We start from the raw sequence: 20702 nt of genomic DNA, 5'->3' as shown, positions 1-20702 counted from the left end.
TTTACTTTATATAATTTACTTTTTACTTAATCATGACTACATTTTTTTTGTTGCTAATTTTGTGCTACTATTTCTTTTATTTGTTTTTCCACAGGAAACCTCTATTTCACCAATGCCTTTTTGACCGAGACGTACATTGAAGTCATCCGACTCAATACCACGTTCCGTCGTGTTCTTCTCAAAACCCAAGTAGACATGCCACGTCATATTGTGGTGGACCCCATGAACAGATACCTCTTCTGGGCCGACTATGGACAGACCCCTAAAATCGAGCGGGCTTTTCTAGACGGTTCCAACCGGACAGTGCTGGTTTCTTCAGGCATCATCACCCCCAGGGGTTTGGCTCTGGACCACCGAGACGGATACATCTATTGGGTGGACGATTCCCTGGACATGATCGCACGAGTCCGGCCCGAGGGGGGCGAGACGGAGGTCGTACGGTACGGAAGTCGTTATCCGACTCCGTATGGCGTCACGGTGTTTGAGGGGAATGTAATCTGGGTGGACAGAAACCTGAAGAAAGTCTTCCAAGCCAGCAAACAGCCAGGCGCGACCGACCAGCCGCTCGTGATCAGAGACAACATCAACATGCTGCGGGACGTCACCATCTTTGACCGGAGAATGCAGCCAAGCTCAGCCCACGAGCTCAATAACAACCCCTGCTTGGAGTCTAACGCCGGCTGCGCTCACTTCTGCTTCGCCATCGCGGGAACTCAGACGAGGAAGTGTTCGTGTGCCTTTGGGAATCTGGCTGCAGATGACAGCAGTTGTGTTGTGTCCCGGGATGATTACCTTATTTACACGACAGAAAGCACTGTGCGATCTCTGCGGCTGGATCCAGAGGATCACTCGCTGCCGTTTCCCGTGGTTAATGTTCCCCGGACTTCGGTAGCCCTTGATTTTGACCGGTTGGATGGCAGGATCTATTTCACCCAGAGCTCGGGAGCGGGCCAGAGCAAGATCAGCTTCATCACTTTGGCTTCACCTTCCTCTCCTGCTACAGAGGTGGCCTCAGGTGAGCTGCTTATTCAAACCCCGAATGCACTCTGACACTGCAGGGTTAGCTAGAAAAGGAAAGTTAATTGCAGCAACATTTGAATGTTGGCTTGACAAAGTATCTTGTATGACGTTTACATTTTACAATGGCTAGTTTGCAGTCAGGAGATTATTTGGATCTTATTTACCATATTGGCCAACTTGTTCTTTTATTATGAAATATAAAAAAAAAATAAGAAGTTATTTGTTTCACAGGCAGCATTTTGTGCAATTTTCATTTTGAATTTTAATTGTAGCAGATCAGATGTTCATTTCTGGAGTAATTTGGGATCATGCATTTCTATTGTCTGACAGTCATCAAGAATTTGTGCACAAAAAGCAAAATATGCAAAAGCAGCCCTTAGAGTATTAATATATTTTTTTTAAATAATAATAATTCTATAATATAAAATAATATATTTATATTTAAAATGAATATGTATGAATGTATTACTATAAATAATATATTTAAATGAAAAAAATATTTAAATATTGTCAGAATCGTTGTCATTTAGGAAAAATATGGCTTGGGTTTTTAAATCGAGATTGCGATCTTTTAACGATTAATCTTGCAGCTCTAGTGTTTATATATCTTTGTTTTTCTGAATGATTTCTTCTCTGTGGAGATCTGGGAGCTCCTGATGGCATCGCGTATGACTGGATCAATAAGAGGATCTATTACAGTGATTACATTAACCAGACCATCAGCTCTATGGCAGTGGATGGATCTCAGAGGACGGTTGTAGCACAGGTGCCTAGACCCAGAGCAATCATGCTCGATCCATGCAGAGGGTGAGTCTCTGATTCAGTAGGTTTAGATGTTTAATGAGCCATTTTCTCATTTAATTTAAATGCATTTCTATTTCTGTATGTGGTCAGATATATGTACTGGACCGACTGGGGAACCAATGCAAAGATAGAGCGTGCAACTCTGGGGGGAAACTTCAGGACAGAGATTGTCAACACTAGTCTGGTTTGGCCAAACGGTCTGACACTGGACTATGAAGATCAGAGGCTGTACTGGGCAGATGCCAGTTTGTAAGATCTATATAATATTATTTTTCATATCAAGACATTATTGGTATTATTAACTATCAACACTTCATCTGCACTGTGTACTGGTGTTTTCTCTCCGTGCAGGCAGAAGATTGAGAGGTGCTCACTCACCGGCACTAACCGTGAGGTCATCGTAAGCACTGCCATCTACCCATTTGCAATGACAGTGTACGGTCAGCATATCTACTGGACGGACTGGAACACACGCAGCATCTACCGTGCAAACAAGCATGACGGGTCCGACCAGAGGGTGATGTTACAGAACCTTCCATCACGGCCTATGGACATCCATGTGCTATCCAACGGCAAACAGCAGCAGTGCAGCAGTCCCTGCGAACAATTCAATGGTGGTTGCAGCCATATTTGCACCCCAGGTAGGTTCATATTTTAAAACAATTTTTAAAGCCAGTATGCTCCAAAATAAAAGCTATGTTCCAAAAACTAGTGAGCTGCATTTTTGGTGACTCATTGAGAACACTACATAGGCAGCAACTCAATGCAAGTTGATTTAACTATTTTAATATTTATTGGTATTAAATTATATACAATTTATATATATCTAAAAAAATACTTCATCCACATTATTGGGTTGATTTTATTACAAATATATGGGATTGTAAAGGATAAATGTGATGCTTCCTTAGAATTAAATTATTTTTGTATCAGGAGTGCACATTATGATGCCTACATAGGCAGCTCACTATGCTTTGGAACAGAGCCTACATCCTTTTTTTAAATACATTTTAAACCATCAATAAATTTTGTATATTTATAATGTTTGGACCCATCTTTAAAATTAAATATTTTTAATACACATAAATTGTGACCCTGGACCACAAACCAGTCACATGGGTCAATTTTTTGACATTGAGATTTATACATCACATGCAAGCTGAATAAATAAGCTTTCCATTGATGTATTGTTTGTTATGATAGGACAATATTTGGCCGAGATACAATTATTTCACTAGTTCACACTTACAAATAAGTTAGATAGAATAAATGCGTATTTGGCGTGCTGTCCGAGGAGAGGGCTCCGGGCTCGGTATTCGGCCCGAACCCAGAGTACTCCCCCCGTATTCCTGGCTGTAAAGATTAAGCCAAGAGTGAGGAGTCGGGGTGGTGGAGGGATGCTGAAAAAACTGTCAAGGAATATTAGGTGAGTTGACAGTGTGGATATATATATACTTCTTGTCATGCTGATTAGGGTAGACGTAATTGTTTGATGACGAGTAGATTGGATTGCTTATTTGAACGTGCTCCTCCCGAACTTTGTTTATAAAACATCATTTAATACTCTGGAATTTGAGGATGCAAAAAAATCTAAACATTGAGAAAATCACCTTTAAAGTTGTCCATTTATGTTCACGATTGTGCTGCATTCACTCACAAAAATAAATGCTTTATATATTTACGGTAGGAAATTTACAAAATATCTTAATGGAACATGATTTTTACTTAATATCCTAATGATTTTTGGCATAAAAGAAAAATTTATAATTTTGACCCATACAATGTATTGTTGGCTATTGCCACAAATATACCCGTGCGACTTGTGACTGGTTTTGTGATCCAGGGTCACAATTGTGAAATTAAGTACTTTAATTTCAAATACAAAACTATTTCCTCCAGGTCCTCAGGGAGCAGAGTGTCAGTGTCCCTCTGAGGGCCGCTGGTATCTGGCCGACAACAAACACTGCATCCCTGACAATGGGACACGCTGCCAGTCGGGCCAGTTTACATGCATGAACGGCCGCTGCATCCGCGCCCAGTGGAAATGCGACAACGATGATGACTGTGGGGACGGCAGTGATGAACTCGAGAGAGTCTGCGGTGAGATGCATTGCTGCTTACATGTTGTCAGCTTGTACAGAGGACTTCAAATCTTTTCAGAATCGAGGGTGTTTTTATGTAAATACAGTTTATTGATTCAGAAGATGTGCCAGTGCCTTCATACATGGTGTGTAAGAGACAGCAATAATCTGCACCCTTCAGAGTGCTCACTTCAAGAGGAATTCACCCAAACTGACAATTAATGATGCACTTTCAAGGGTGAACTAAACTTAAAATTGATATTTGTGCACAACTTAGCATAATGTTGACAATCAAATCTCTAAGTTTAAGTCTTTCCGTCGCTGTCTGACCATCTCATCTCAGACAGTTTGCCGGTGAATGGATTTTCCTCTCCTGCACTGGTGCGCAATCTTTCACTAACATATTTCTTCTTGCTTTTTTCTTACTTGCACAATCTGCTCAAATCTCTTGCTCCAGGATCCAAGAGTCATTTCGTTTTTGGTGTGTATTCTTGCTTACCTCTATTCACATGTAGATAAAATCTTTGTTCCAAATTCTTGTGTTCTGCCTACATAGTTAACATTATTATGCTGCCCTTTAAGATAACTTCTTTCAGCCAAATTCTAAGACAGTACTGTATGTATGTTTTGCAGAGACAATAATGCCATACAAGCTACATGCAAAAATCAATGCAATTTATGTTAATTATACATATAATTATAATTTACTCAGAACTTAAAAACAGATAAAAATCTAATTAAAAAAAATAATTTCATGAAAATCCTATGGGTTATGTCAAGTTCCAGCTAACTTCTTAGAACTTTAGCTACAGTAACGTTCTGGCAAGCTTCTCTTAAAATTATGAACAAATGTTCTTCCAGTGACGTTAATAGAATGTTTGTTTAAAGTTATATGTTCTCTAACAATGTTCTCAAAAAATGTGTACAAAAACTTGATTTATATATCGTTCATGGAATTTTTGGATGTTCTTAACAACTAGTTTCAGAATGTTCATTCAAAAGTAACATTCACATTATTATTATTTTTGAAGAATGATAAAATGGAATGTTTCCTTAACATTCGTATAACCAAGAATAAAAAAAAAAACATTTTCATGACTTAATGGAAACATTTGCAAAACATTCTTATAATACATTTTTTGTTAGCTGGGTTTATGCTTAGTAGTTCACTGAATTGTTAGCTTAGAATGCTAACACAACATTTTATTAAAATCATTTATGAGTCAGCGGACACCAAGGCAACTTACTAGGATTTGGAACAGTAGTCTTAGACTCTAAAGTTTAATAACCATCCATAAACATACTAACCTCTTCTACAATGCACCGCTCTTTCTTTCGCATGCAGTCCCACAAGCAGCAGCATTCATTTCACTCTCAGGTAAACTAAAGTAGAGAGATAGAGGAGGTAGGCGGCGAGTTCCACTAGTTTCTGGTAATCCATTCAGCATTTTCTGCATAGTAACATGATTTTTTTTAATTATCTGTGCATGGCAGCATTTCACACCTGCGAGCCCACCGTGTTCACGTGTGGAAATGGCCGTTGTGTGCCGTATCACTACCGCTGCGATCACTATAATGACTGTGGTGATAACAGCGACGAGACAGGCTGCATGTTCCGCCCCTGCGACCCCAACACTGAGTTCTCCTGCACTAATGGTCGCTGCATTGCACGGGAATACGTCTGCAATGGAATAAACAATTGTTACGACAACGGGACGTCAGATGAGCAGAACTGCGGTAAGTTCATGTGCAATGTTACAAAAAGTTGCTTCTCAACTATAAACAGCCTACAGTTTACAAGCATTTATCCAATCCAAAAACACAGCTGAGAGGACATGCCAGCCAGAGCACACCAAATGCCAGACCACCAACATCTGCATCCCACGCTCGTACCTGTGTGATGGAGATAATGACTGTGGAGACAACAGTGACGAGAGCCCGACGCATTGTGGTGAGATTCCCTGTCACACCCTCTCCCTCTCTCCTGTGGGAAAAGGGATAGTTCACCCAAAAATGGAAATTCTGTTCAAAATTCATCATTTACTCACCCTCAAGTTGTTTCTTTCTTCTGTTGAACACAAACGAAGATATTTTGAAAAATGTGGGTAGCCGAACAGATGCTGGTCCTCATTGACTTCCAGACTATGGAAAAAAAATGCCATTGGAGTCAATGGTTACCAACATTCTTCAAAATATCTCCTTTTGTGTTCAACAGAACAAAGAAACTCATACATGTTTACAACTTGAGGGTGAATAAATAACAGAATTAACATTTTTTGGTGAACTATCTCTTCAAGCTGCCCTGATATTTGTTAATATGCTAATGTGAATTAATGACTTATTATAAAACGGATAGTTCCGGTCCTTGATTCTGATTGGTTGAGCCATGTTCGAAGCCGTTGTAAATTACTCAATAAACATACACCTGTGACCGCATTACATTAGTATTACTGCCGTTCGTGATTCTTTGTTGCTGCATGTGCTGATTGGCAACCTCTTTGAAACTACATTGCTTGGCGGAGGAATAAATATGTTAAAACGTTATATTTTTTGTTGCTGGTGTTTATTTTATGAATAAAGTAATATTTTTATGGAGTAACCCTTTTTTACAAGCAATAAGCCCCTTGAAGCCGTGTTTCTCTTTGTGTACAACGCCCCTTAGCTGTTCTAAATTCACTGTAAATCACGGTTTCACGGGGCTTATTGCTTTAATGTTTTATGGTTTACAGATAATGTTATGTAAAATTGAGGAATTTATTATTATTATTATTATTATAGAATTGAATGCAAAAAATATTGACGTAATTGTCAAAATGACAAAAAAAGTAATAGTTCTATTTTAGTTTGATGCTGCTTTACAATGTAGATGCTACAAAAATGTAGTAGTAGTAATAAATTAGTAAACAATCAATCAATTAATCAACCACTGTAAGAATGACAAAATTAATAATAATTTTTGTTGTTTATTTCTGCTATAGTGTGTAATTAGATGAGTAACTGTTTAACTGCTCAAAATGCATTAGAGAATAATTTCCTTTTACTTTTTGAGCCAAAGTTGTTGCTCAACTTGCCCTTTCTGGAATTTCACTTAATTAGTGACCCTTTCTGGGCTTTCTGGTTTGGTGATAGTTTGGACCCTGTTTAACATAATGTTTATGACCCATGTTTGCCATTTGAGGCTGACTGATTGATTCAACCCTCATCTGTATACTTGACTTTAGTGTTGTTCTTCACTCCTCAGCCACATCTACATGTTCCCAGAACGAGTTTCGCTGTTCGAGCGGACGCTGTATTCCCGGGCACTGGTACTGTGATGGTGGCACAGACTGTAATGATGGTTCTGATGAGCCCACTACCTGCAGTAAGTACTACACATATCTATATACACTTTAATGGCAGATTCAATCAAGTAGATGATTTTAAAAAACAATATACATAGGCATTCATCCAGCATATGTGGAAAAAAAGTTCATTTTGGACCCTGTTTGAACCACTTTACTGGGGAGGAACTATGAAAACATATAAAGCTGTGTTTTTTAAGGGAAACCGTTGGCCATGTTTTTGGGTGGTGAATTAATGATGGGTATCCTGCCTCATTGTTTGCCATGGTGATGGAGGGAATTGAAGCTGGAGGGAAATGATGTTGCCCCCCACCCCTCATGTTATGCTCCACTGGTGATGCATGCAGTCGGAAAGTGGAAAGATGAAGCTGACGTTGTGTTCAAGAAACTGGTTCAGTTGGCAGAAACAGAACTAAAATGTAGTAATTCAGACCAGCATGTCTGTGACAAAATGCCCTCACAAAAGACTGAAGGTGTGTGTGTCTCGGAGAGCTTCTTATCCAGCAGTTCTATTCATTAGTAGTGTATATGTTTTATTTTGCTAATGTAAATGACCATACAAATGCATTTTTTTTTTTTTACATTAATAAGGCACAATACGGATTTTGTTTTTTTATTCAATTGCCTACATACACTTGAACTTTTGCGAAAATTTTATACATAGGTGATTCCTGTTAAGCAATGCATTTTCATGTTCCAAAAATATTAATATATCTTAAAATATTAGATATCATACACTACTGTTCAAAAGTTTGGGGTTCTGTAAGAATTTTGTGTGTGTGTGTGTGTGTGTGTGTGTGTGTGTGTGTGTGTGTGTGTGTGTGTGCGTGTGTGTTTGAAAAATGCTCAAGGCTGCATTTATTTAATCAAAATAATCAAAATATAATTTATTTTATAATATTTTAAATAATATTAAATATGAATTTATTAAATATTAAATAAAATATGAAATACATTTTCAGCATCATTACTCCAGTCTTCAATGTCAGATGAAGCAAGAAACATTTTTTGTAATTTTCAATGTTGAACATTTTTCAGTTGTGCGTTAGATAATTTTCATTTATCACAGTTAAGTGAATATAGGGTGGAATTTTAAATCATTTCACTACTTTGATGTGGATGTTGTTATTTGTTTTTATTAAGAAATATTAAGATGTTTTTTCTTTTCAAACTGAAGCGTTTCAAAAAGCGATCTTTATAGGTTTATAATGTATAGGTTTTTGTTACAATCAAGGGTATATCTTAAAGTCTATGGAAATAGAAATACAAGTATTATAAACTAAAACGTGCTACATTACAGAAATGACCAATAACATCAAATAACTAGAAGCTACAATAATATGAAAAAGGGTTGCTTTTCTGAATGACACTTCAGTGGTATCTGAAGTGCCTTCTTTAACCGTCTGGTGTATTTGGCTGTGTGTCTATGATGCCAATGTTCAGTCCAGCCCTCCATTGTGTGTCACATTCCTCCAAAGTGACGTTCAGCAGAAAAGCCCTCACACAGACACCGGCACTTCCTTTGACATTCTCTGCCCCCTCCTCTCACACACACTGCCCCATCCTCTCGCTTTTGTCCCGTTAATCACAGCACCCCTCGGTGTCTTTTGTTCAAGCGGGACACTAGAGCGAGGAATGCTTATTCTCTCCCAGAATTCCTCTGCCTGTGGAATCCAAGCACTCAGCCACGTTTCTGGCTGTTCAGGATGGGATTTAATGGTTAAATGGATTACGTGTTCCTTAGTTCCCTATGATATCAGAGTGAGACATGGCCCTCGGGAAGCTCGCTCTTCTGCTGCTTCTTGATCCGTGGCTCACTGCGGTGTGTTTGATCCCTACAGCCCCCATGGTGAGGACCTGCAACTCTGAGCAGTTCCGCTGTGATGACGGGAGGTGCATCGCTTCATCCTGGATCTGCGATGGAGACAACGACTGCGGGGATATGAGCGACGAGGACGAGAGACACAACTGTGGTCAGTATTACTCGGGCCTTTTACTCAGTTTTTCGCTGCTGTCACATTAAGGCAGAATGCACGGATCCAATGCACTGATACACATCCGATAACTGTTTACGTTCTCTTAAAGGGGTGGTATAATGCCCTTTTCACAAGATGGAAAATAAATCTTTGATGTCCCCAGAGTGTGTATGTGAAGTTTTAGCTCAAAATACCCCACAGATATTTTTTATATGGCATGTTAAAGTTGTCACTTTTTGAGGGTGAGCAAAAACGCACCGTTTTTGTGTGTCCCTTTAAATGCAAATGAGCTGCTGCTCCCGGCATAGGGGGCGGAGCTTCAAGAGCTCCTGTCCTTTTACCTCACACACACATGCACTGAAAATTTCAAACACTTTTAGCCTTTCATGTTCAAACTGAAGTCAGACAATGATGGAGAGACTCAAGAAGAAGTGACAACATGAAGAAGCAACAGGACATTTCTGAATGGTTAGTTGATGAATTTATGTAGCTTATGTGTAGTTATCTTCTAGTCATTGATTAGCATATTCTGTCATGATAATCTATAAATTGTATTCCCGGGGGTGGGTTTATGTAAATTTTAGGGTTGGTGATGTCACTAACCCAGGAGGAATGTTGTGTAGTCTCTACCAGCCGTTTGCTGTAGTCCTTAAAACGCAATTTCTTTAAAAGCAAATATCTCCCTTTGCTTTGAACTTTGAGCGTTGTAACTTTGCAGATGTTGTTTATGCTCAAACAGCAACATTACACACTAACTAGAGTTAAAAAAGTGAAATCATAATCAACTACCCCTTTAAGACATAACCGACTGTATTTACATGAATACTCACTAAAACTGACATTTTGACGTAATTTTGTGTATTTGTCCGTTCAAGCGTGAAAAGATGTGCGTTGATGTCTGAGAGGCGGCTTTCTGTGTGCACACAGAAAACCAGACCAAATCAAGTTCTCTTTCGCTTAGTCACGCTTTCTCAGATTTATCCATATGTATGCTCTTCTCTTTCTGCTACTATCCCACATTTTTTTACATTTTATGAGACATGCTAGACTGGGTAAACCCAGCCTGATCGGCCGGCGATTTGATTTCGCCCTGCAGCTCCGGCTGGAAACCTGTACATTTATCTCTGCTGCTTCCCTTACAAATTTGTGGGAACCAATCACAAACTGGCTTATCCACCCGGCGCGCTATTGGCGGGTTTAATCCAATCCAATTCCAGAGACGTTACGGCTCTGTCCAATTACTTTTAACCTCTCGACAATGCTCAATAGCTTCTTTTTAGCAAACAAATTGCTCGAGTGGGTGTAAATACCACTAACTTTCATGTTTTTTTTTTTTGCATAACCTGCAAAAATTGCTCGATTCCATCGCTGCTTCTGCAAACCGCTGATCAACACGTTTGGTTTCACATTTCCTGCCTGGAGTGTTCGCATCACTCTGCAAAGTACGTCACCTGGATCATTGGTCTGATTGGTTGAAGGACTATCCAATTGCGTACGGAGTCATTTGAACTATGCCCGTTGATCACGCCTCTTGTGCAGTAGAAAATACATAGCAGACTCTCCAGACCAATGTTAAATCTTAAAAGATTGAGCTTGGTATGGTGATAGCCAGACTAGAGACATGCAGCAAGTATATGCCAATTTATGTCCCGCTGGGTAGATTAGCACGTTACAATTCAAATATGCGCATCATCTACGATGCAGGACATCAATTCTGACTGGATCTCTTCCCAAATCATCCCTCCCTAACATTTCCATCTCATTTTTATTAGTTGACAAAAATGTCAATAGATGTTCGTCATAGTTTTTTTCATGCAAAATTTTTTTTTTTTTTTTTTTTGTTATAGTCGTTGACGGAAATTTTGACGAAAGTTTTTCGTCAACGAAATGAACACTGGCTGGTGGTTGGGTGGAGGCTCTATAGCTCATGGCTGAGGTCTGAAGCCTCTGTGTAAGGAGTCTGCATTCCTAATTTCTCCTGCCTCACTCACTGCTTTGTGAGTGTCTTAGCTGGCTGCTCTCGCTGCTTGGATCAGCTCTTAAACTCTCTCTGTTCTCTCCGGTTCTCAAGACGTTGCTCTGTCATAGCTGATGAGCTCTCAATTAAAGTATCAAAAAAGTCTCAAATAGACACAAATTAGATCATTGTTGACATACAGTAAGATTAAAGAGCTGTAAATTGAATGTGGATGGCATTGTTAATAGATTGATAATATAGAAGAATTTGATGAGAAATGTTTGAGTTCATATTGATATTTGACTTATTGTTGTTTCCAATAATCTTGTGAAGTATGACACTCTAAAAAGCATGTTTGCAGAAGTTGAATTGAACATAAAGAGTTTGCAGAATTGTATATTTTTTTAATCCTGGCATCTTGTTTTTTTTCTCAGCTAATCGCACCTGCTCTCCTCAAGAGTTCACCTGTATGAATAACAGGCCTCCTCAGAGGAAGTGTATCCCGAGGGACTGGGTGTGTGATGGAGACGCTGACTGTTCGGACGCTTACGATGAGCACCAGAACTGCACTCGTAGGTCCTGCTCCACCAACGAGTTTACCTGCAACAACGGCCTCTGCATCCGCATCTCCTACAGGTTAGAATTGCATTTAAAGCAAAAAAAGGCTAAGAGATGCAAAGAATGCAACATCCTCATAGGCAATTTATGTGTAGACAAGCCGCTTTGAGAAGCTCATCACCCAACGACATAAAATACAATGGATAACAGTTTAAATGTTTATTACCAACAAGTAAATAGCACAAATTCGATGAAAAAAAAACCTGCAACACGGCCTTTAAGTTTCTGATAACTAATATGCAGAATTGATTTTTAATTATTTGTAAAAAAAATTTTACACCATTAAAAACTGCATGCCCATTAAACTACTACTAAATTATTATTATCATCATCAATAATAATAATAAATATATAAAATGCATTGCATTATAACTGTAATTAATTGTATTTTTATATATATATATATACATATATATATATATATATATATATATATATATATATATTAGTGCTGTCAAAGTTAGCACGTTAATGCGTTAACGCAAAATCATATTAACGGCACTAATTTTTTTAACGCGCGATTAACGCAGATTAACCCCTAGTTGGAGAAATGGAGATACACAGTGTTGCCAATTTAGCGACATTGCAGACCCCTTTAGCGATTTTTTCCCTTCAAAAAAGCGCCCAAACCTTATTTAGTTTCTGAGAAAATCCCAGCACACGCGCACCTCTCTCTCTCTCTCTCTCTCTCTCTCTCTCTCTCTCTCTCTCTCTCTCTCTCTCTCTCTCTCTCTCTCTCTCTCTCTCTCTCTCTCTCTCTCTCTCTCTCTCTCTCTAAAATATACCAATGAAAACAGTTTTATTGAGAATTTAGCTTCATCAAAATGGGCATAGAGAGAGACAAACTAATGTAATAATAAATAATAAATGTACATTTAGCATTTTCAGCAGAGCTGCCCTGTCATGCAAAAATCTAAACATGTTTAGTGAATTGCTCAGTGCAAAGAAAGAGAAGTAATGGGAACCTGGTATTTCTTTGTTCTTTCTACATGTGTCTTATAGACATGAACAAGTTCTTTGAAAAACATCTATGATCTTTGAAACATGTCTCGTCTTCATGCTCTATGTTGACTATGGTTTCAATAATAAACATACATTTGCATAAAGCATCCATATTTATCCATGCCCATGTTGATTAGAGTATTACAGACTTGAAAAGTATTAATTTAAGGTACATTTAGAACAAATAAAAAAATTGCGATTAATCGCGAGTTAACTCATGACAATCATGCGATTAATCGCGATTAAATTTTTTAATCGATTGACAGCCCTAATATATATATATACACACACATATGGAAAATTAATTGTATTATTTAATTTCTTTTTAACCATTTGATCCTCTTTTTTATATGTTTATGATGAATTTACAGTGTTTATACAAGGCAAGTTTTTATTGTCACCAAAAACAATGTTTACATCAAGTAAGCATAGGTTCCAGTTGGTTCCAATAATAAATAGCAGTCTCTCCCATAAATCCCTGCTGTGCGTTTGGTGTCTACCAGGTGTGACCGGCGTAATGATTGTGGAGACAGCAGTGATGAACAGGGCTGCACATATTCGACATGTCCACAGCACCAGTTCACCTGTCAGAACGGGCGCTGCGTCTCGCAGGATTTCGTCTGTGACGGGGACAACGACTGCGGGGATGAATCTGATGAGCTGGATCACATGTGCAGGACTCCGGCGCCCACCTGCCCACCCGGAGACTTCCGCTGTGACAACGGAAACTGTGTGCCACTCAGCGAGGTGTGTGACAGGAGTGATGACTGCAACGACAACAGTGACGAGAAAGGCTGTGGTAAGCACTGTGTCATGTGATCAGATTTCTTTGCTGTACTCTATTCTGTATTTTGTGAAACATTTACTTTTATTTCACTATTTATTGCATCCTTGCTGTATAAAGCATTATTTTTCTTTTAAATCTTACATACCCCAAACTTTTGATTGGTAGTGTATCACAGTTTCCACAAAAATATCAAGCAGCAAAAACATTTTCAACATTGATAATAAAAATAAATGTTTCTTGAACAGCAAATCAGCATAATATATATTTATTCAAATAGAAAACAATATTTCATAATATAACAGTTTTTACTGCATTTTTGATCAAATAAATGCAGCTTATGTGAGCATAATAAACTTCCAAAAACATAAAAAAATCATGGTTATTATAACTTTTGACTAGAAGTTTATATTGACTGACAGCCTTACAAAATGCACAATTAGAAACACATCAATATTCATGATGATTACGCCGCATACAGCCTTTGTGACACAAACATCTTACACATTTTTAATCACTATATTGTTTTATGTGAATGAGTGGGCAGGATGATTTTCACATCGTTTCAAAGTAAAAATTCTAGGCTACAAGATCCAGTTCTCAAAAGTGTGAACAAATGTTCAGTATGGGTTTTATGGCCTGATTTCAGTTACTTTTTTTCCACAAACCACACATAAATGTCATTTTCTCAAAACTACAAACTTTTACATACATGCTGCTCACATATTATTGAAGCAGATTTTGTGAATACAGTGTAATCAGACATCTAGGAAATTGGAAACACACATCTAGGGCCCCAAAAAAGCACCTCAGACCCCAGAGGGTTAAAATGCACTTTTCAGATTGTCTGTTTTTTATTGTTTCAGGCATCAATGAATGCACAGACCCGTCCATGCACCACTGCGACCACAACTGCACCGACACACCCACCAGCTTCATCTGCACCTGTCGTCCCGGGTTTCGTCTCATGTCCGATAAAACAACGTGCGACGATGTGGACGAGTGCTCGGTCACTCCCAGCGTGTGCAGTCAGGTGTGTGAGAACACCATGGGCTCGTACGTGTGTAAGTGTGCGCCGGGCTTCCTCCGTGAACCCGACGGCCGCAGCTGCAGGCAGAACAGCAACATCACTCCGTATCTAATCTTCAGCAATCGCTACTATCTACGCAATCTTTCCACGGATGGCGAGGCCTATTCCCTCATCCTGCAAGGCCTCAGCAGCGTGGTCGCTCTGGACTTCGATCGAGTCGACAGACGCTTGTACTGGATTGACGTGAGTCGGAGGGTGCTGGAGCGGATGTTCTTTAACGGGACGGGCCGAGAGGTGGTGGTGAACGGGCTTCTGCACGGAGAAGGCCTGGCGGTCGACTGGGTCGGGAGGAAGCTGTACTGGGTCGACAGCTTTCTCGACTGCATGAAAGTGTCGGAGCTTGATGGGCGGTTTGTGAGGAAGTTGGCAGAACACTGTGTGGATGTTAATAACACGTACTGCTTTGAGAATCCCAGAGCCATTGTAGTGCATCCCAAGTTTGGGTGAGTGTACCAGTGATAGAAGTCATTTTCAGACCTATGGAAAAATAACAAAATGTTAGTAGTGAAATATAAATCAGGAGTGAGTTGCCTAAATCTGAAGTTGCCAGCTGGTGAGTGTATTCTGATAGGATTGTGAAAACGCAAACAGTGAACTACAACCAACTTTAAAACCATGTGTAGTCAAGAAATAAAAATAAATTTGGCTTAAACATTTTTAAAATGGAGGAGCAATCATACTTTTTTCTGACGTCAAAGGCCTCGCATTCCAGTCAAATTCTGTAGAATTTTGGTGCAAATAAATGTATCACCTGGCATGTATGTATATTATTATTATTTTTTTTTTTTTTTTTTTTTATATATATATATATATATATATATTTTGTTATGGATATAAATAAAAATGTTTTTAAACATAAAAAAATAAATTGTTATGGATATAAAAAAAAAAAGTATATATATACTTACCGGTATAAAATAAGTATCATTATTCATTGTTTTTTTTTATTTATATTTTGTTATGGATTTATATATATATATATATATATATATATATATATATATATATAAAATATATTGTTCTTGATACTTATTTGGGTTTATGGCCAATATTATAAGTCTATAGTAATTAAAATACTATAAGATAAGAAACTTCAACCATAAAAAAACATAAAAAAAAAAACTAAATAGTAAAAAATAAATAAATAATTGAATTTAGATGTAACAAATTATAGTGCCAACACACTGTGCACCTACTGTTTACAATAAACAGCTGTTCAGTTTGGTTCTGTTCACACTACATGGAGTTGTTTAAAAAAAAGAATTCTGGTTATAGAATTCAGGTGTCAGTTCTGTGAGTAACTCAGTGTGAACAGAACAGGATTAAGCTCTTAAAAGCGTATTTAACTGCAGGGTGTATGTGACCTTTACATTGTTGGAATCTGTTTTAGCTTCTATTTTTTAAATCAAATGTCATCTTCACGCAGATACGTGTACTGGACCGATTGGGGAGACAAAGCCTTCATTGGACGTGTTGGGATGGATGGAAATAACAAGTCAGCCATCATCACTACTAAGATCGAGTGGCCCAACGGTCTCACTATTGACTACACCAATGACAAGCTGTACTGGTCTGATGCTCACCTAAACTACATCGAGTAAGACTTTCTCACGTTTATATCTAATCCTGCCCACACTGAACAAAATGTTTAGTCAGTTCAACTTAGAAAATGTACTTCATGTGATACAATAACTGGTTTTGTTGAAATGAAATAAATGATTTAAGATTACTGATTATAACTGAATTCAACCAACCTGAAAAACTGGTTTTGTTGAAATGAATTAAAGGATTTAGGATTATTGATTATATACTTGCTGTTTCTTTCTCATTTAATTGTGAAATTTACTAACAATGAGTGCTTTGGTACTTGTAGCTTGAATTTCTTTGATAAGTTTAGAAAGCAAAATACCACCTTAAAAATGAATGTACAGGTCGGAGAACATGGTTAATATTGCAGGTTTGTTTGCATTATTTTTTGCTATTGTTAAAATGGTTGCGTCTCCTCAGATTCTCTGATCTGGACGGGCATCACAGACACACTGTGTACGACGGTATCTTGCCGCATCCTTTCGCCATCACGGTGTTCGAGGAAACCGTGTACTGGACAGACTGGAACACTCGCACGGTTGAGAAGGGCAACAAATACACCGGCTCTGGACGGGAGGCGCTCGTCAACACCACCCACAGACCGTTCGACATTCACGTGTGCCATCCCTACCGCCAGCCCATAGGTGAGCCCGGGACAGCGTAACCCGAGCGGGATGCAGTCGCAGGCGTCAGATCCATATCTCTTCCTTTAAACGTCCGCTGAGGCACTTAAGGGTCTCTGCCAATATTTACACAGTCCGACACAATGCCGCCAGTCTCTGCTCGCCTGTCTTTTCTCAGAGACAGGAAAGACTAAACTCTTTATCATTGCTTTAATGGCCAGGACAGGTAGTTTAAACTCTTTATCTGTGGGCTTCTTTAGAAAGAGGAGCTACAGCTACATGATGTGGAGCCACATCCTGGTTCTTTGTAAGAGGATACAGTCTAACTCAGTGATGGGTCATTTTACTTTGTGTCATGACCCAATTCAATACCACATTTGTTTATCGTGCAAAAGTAAATAAGGATGTCCTGGAATGTTTTTAATGTATGAACTCAATATTTGAAATTAAAATAATAGTAACATTAATGTGATTTATATGCTTAGTTAATTATTTGCATTATTTTAGCATTTTTTAAATCAGTTATTCTTCTCATGTTTTTATTTTTTTGATTCTAAGCACATTTTGCGTATGATTGCCCATATTATTCAACACTTTTTTATTTGTTTGGATGAATAATAGAGAATAATCCTAAGAACATTTATTTTATTTGTAAACATTTAATGCATTTCAAACATTGAATGTTTAGTTAAAAATCAAACTGAAATGTTTCTAATGTTTGAAATTAAAAATAAATATTAATATAGATATTAGGCTATTATTCGTACAAAAGTAAAAAAAAAAGAAATCTGAAATAGGGTCATTTTTAATATTTTAATATCAATATTTTAGTTTTAATTGCAAACACTGAATACATTTCAAACATTAAATAAATATCAGTGTTTGATTGATTTTTAAGGACTTTTTTTTCATGCATGAATAATCAGGAATATTATAAATATATATATTTATTTTATTTGCAAACATTGAATGCATTTTAAACATTGAATATTTCCTTAAAAATCAAACACTGAAATGTATTCAGTGCTTAAAAATCAACTTAACATTAAATATTTAGTTAATTACTATTTTCACTAAATGTTTTTTTTCTTATTATGTTTTATTTTTTTTTTTGTTCGTACGAATAATAGCAAATACTCGTTAGAAAAAATAAATATTGATTTTATTGCAAACATTGAATAATAATTGCAACCCATTTTTGCTCTTGACCCATTAGCACAGAACCACTGATATAACACTCACTATATCTTTCCCCTGTAGTGACGAATCCTTGCGCGGTGAATAATGGAGGCTGTTCTCACCTGTGTCTTCTGCGAGCGGGGGGTCAAGGTTATACCTGCGAGTGCCCTGACCACTTCCTTACCGTGCAGATAGGGGGCGTTGCACGCTGTCTGCCCATGTGTTCCAGCACGCAGTACAGATGTGCAGACAACGAACGGTGAGTTTATCCTTTATCTGCTTTTTACATCTGCTTTCTTTTCAGGCTCTGTTCTAAAATCTAATGAGCTGCGTTGCCGTATACTGTCTATGTAGCCAGCTGCCTACTAAGGGAGCATCCAAAGTAAAATGCAATATTTTGTTTTGTTAAGCTGTATCCCTATTTGGTGGAAGTGTGATGGTCAGCGGGACTGTAGAGATGGCTCGGATGAACCCTCCACGTGTCCCGTCCGGCACTGCAGACTGGGCCAGTACCAGTGTAATGATGGAAACTGCACCAGCCCGCACTTCCTGTGTAACTCTAATCAGGACTGTCCCGATGGCTCGGATGAGGACACCGTGCTGTGTGGTATGGAACAAACCAATCTCATGTCAAAAAGCCCCTTTCACACACACAGTCCTCACTGGGTAATTACCATTAAGAGATCACGTGTGAACAGGACCTTTTCAGAAAATATCAGTACACCGGTTCTGGCAATTTACCAGTATGAGAAGTGATATATATGATTGTGAACACAAAATGAAGATTACATGTATGAAGTCTGAAGGTGCTGACATAAGAAGTCTGCTTTGGACCAAACAAAAAACTTCTTATGGAGATGAGTGATTACTCTGCGCTGTTTTCAGTATGCTCAGATGATTTTTAATAGCTTTTCTATGTAAATGTGCGCTAGTCAAGTCAAGTCAACTTTATTTATATAGTGCTTTTCACAATACAGATTGTATCAAAGCAACTTCACAGTATTAAATAAAATAGTACATCATTGTTTGTTTCTAATGTAAAACGTCCACGTTTGGTAATGCTGATCAATAGTATTGTTGATTGATTAATTAAATTAAGTATCCCCAACTGAGCAAGCCAAAGGCAACAGTGGCAAGGAACCGAAAAACTCCATCAGGTGACCTAATGGAGAAAAAAAAAAACTTGGGAGAACCCAGGCTCATGCTAGATGGACATCTTTGACCGCTGCGCCGCATCTTTATCAGCGTGTCACGCTCGAGACCCTGCCTAAATCATCAGCACTGCGGCTTTGCATTTGGATACTATTATGCTCATCTCGTGTGTTTAAGAGCAAAAACACATTCTGTGATCATCCCCTCACGCCTGTCACTCAGACATCAGAAAATGTTGTCAAATTGAACAGGTAGTGAAACTAAAGCATTTCCGATGACTTGCATCACAGAATTTACCAGTATTTTGGTGCTGATGTGTGAATGGTCTCTTACCGGTATAAAGCCATAACAGCGTTGCTTGAGTGTACAGCATTTTTGTGTATTTACAGGTAAAGTCAGTAATTTACTGGGATTACTGTGTGAAAGTGGCTTATGTTTACAGCCGATGATAAGGCCTAGTGGCTAAAAATCAGGTTGTAGGTTTGAACCACATGATTAAATGTACACTGCATTCAAAACAACACTGCTATTCTGATACTTGCTTTTGATTGGGCTGTTGCTAAAGCATCTTCCTCTGTTTCTGTACCGTCAGCCACGCATCAGTGCGAGTCGCATCAGTGGCAGTGTGCCAATAAACGCTGCATCTCTGAGGCCTGGCAGTGTGACGGGGAGAACGACTGCGGCGACGGCTCCGACGAGGATCCCACACACTGTTCCAGCAGGACCTGCAGACCCGGACAGTTCAAGTGCAGGAACGGACGCTGCATCCCACAGAGCTGGAAATGTGACGTGGATGACGACTGTGGAGACAACTCCGACGAGCCCATCGACGAATGCAGTGAGTTGCTGACACAGCATTCATTGGTTTAATAGAAGCTTTATTTAACCAGGAGAGAAGACTCACTGAGATTACAATCTCTTTTACAGGAGTGTCCTGGATAGGCAGCCGAGTTTGCATATACAGTTATACATCAAAGTTATGACATACAAAAAAAAAAAAACATATAAACATAAAACATGCAACTGGGTAAAAACATTAAAGGTCCTCTAGTCTAAGTGATGTTGGGTGACGTCACTTCTTGTTGACGATCGAAGTATTGTCAAACAAAATGGAGGCTAGCTCGACCCTCCCTCTTCCTCATCCCGTCCCTTCCCCCTCCCTTCCGTGCTTCCTGAAACTGTCATGAACCATTAGAAAAACCAAACTGGATTTACCCCCTTGTCCAGCAAAAACAGAGCCACCTGAATGTCGGATTCTGACGGCGGAGTCCTCGCCACCTTTTGAACGCTTTTCCAATGTAAATTCGGGACTTTGCGCGTTCCTTCTTCTTTGTTATTTGTTCATCGGAACGTCGTCTCTTTGGTCGTGCGTCGGCCATATAAAAATTCACAAGAATATACATTTTTGACGCTAGTCGTTGTCAAGGAAATCTCTCCTTTAGCTAACATCCCTCTTCATGCTTCTCCTCCACCCCCCACACCCCCCTT

The 20702-nt window shown here is 38.7% G+C and overlaps 1 protein-coding gene across 1 annotated transcript in view; it reads left to right on the top strand.

Moving 5' to 3' along the window:
• lrp2a (low density lipoprotein receptor-related protein 2a) overlaps window positions 1-20702 on the top strand; it is a gene marked incomplete at its 5' end in the record, with an annotated part of 103155 nt that overhangs the window by 56130 nt on the left and 26323 nt on the right. Inside the window, 19 exons of the mRNA XM_081367703.1 lie at window positions 95-1015; window positions 1662-1827; window positions 1915-2073; window positions 2176-2465; window positions 3724-3924; window positions 4363-4386; window positions 5251-5283; window positions 5400-5642; window positions 5731-5856; window positions 7147-7266; window positions 9088-9219; window positions 11614-11815; window positions 13303-13598; window positions 14450-15116; window positions 16100-16270; window positions 16681-16904; window positions 18144-18321; window positions 18473-18669; window positions 19807-20052. Coding sequence (XP_081223829.1) covers window positions 95-1015; window positions 1662-1827; window positions 1915-2073; window positions 2176-2465; window positions 3724-3924; window positions 4363-4386; window positions 5251-5283; window positions 5400-5642; window positions 5731-5856; window positions 7147-7266; window positions 9088-9219; window positions 11614-11815; window positions 13303-13598; window positions 14450-15116; window positions 16100-16270; window positions 16681-16904; window positions 18144-18321; window positions 18473-18669; window positions 19807-20052 — 4596 coding nt within the window. The remainder of the gene's footprint in view (window positions 1-94; window positions 1016-1661; window positions 1828-1914; window positions 2074-2175; window positions 2466-3723; window positions 3925-4362; window positions 4387-5250; window positions 5284-5399; window positions 5643-5730; window positions 5857-7146; window positions 7267-9087; window positions 9220-11613; window positions 11816-13302; window positions 13599-14449; window positions 15117-16099; window positions 16271-16680; window positions 16905-18143; window positions 18322-18472; window positions 18670-19806; window positions 20053-20702) is intronic.

This window comes from Scardinius erythrophthalmus (assembly GCF_964197995.2).
Source record: "Scardinius erythrophthalmus genome assembly, chromosome: 6".
NCBI lineage: Eukaryota > Metazoa > Chordata > Actinopteri > Cypriniformes > Leuciscidae > Scardinius > Scardinius erythrophthalmus.
This window is presented reverse-complemented; position numbering and strand designations above follow the sequence as displayed.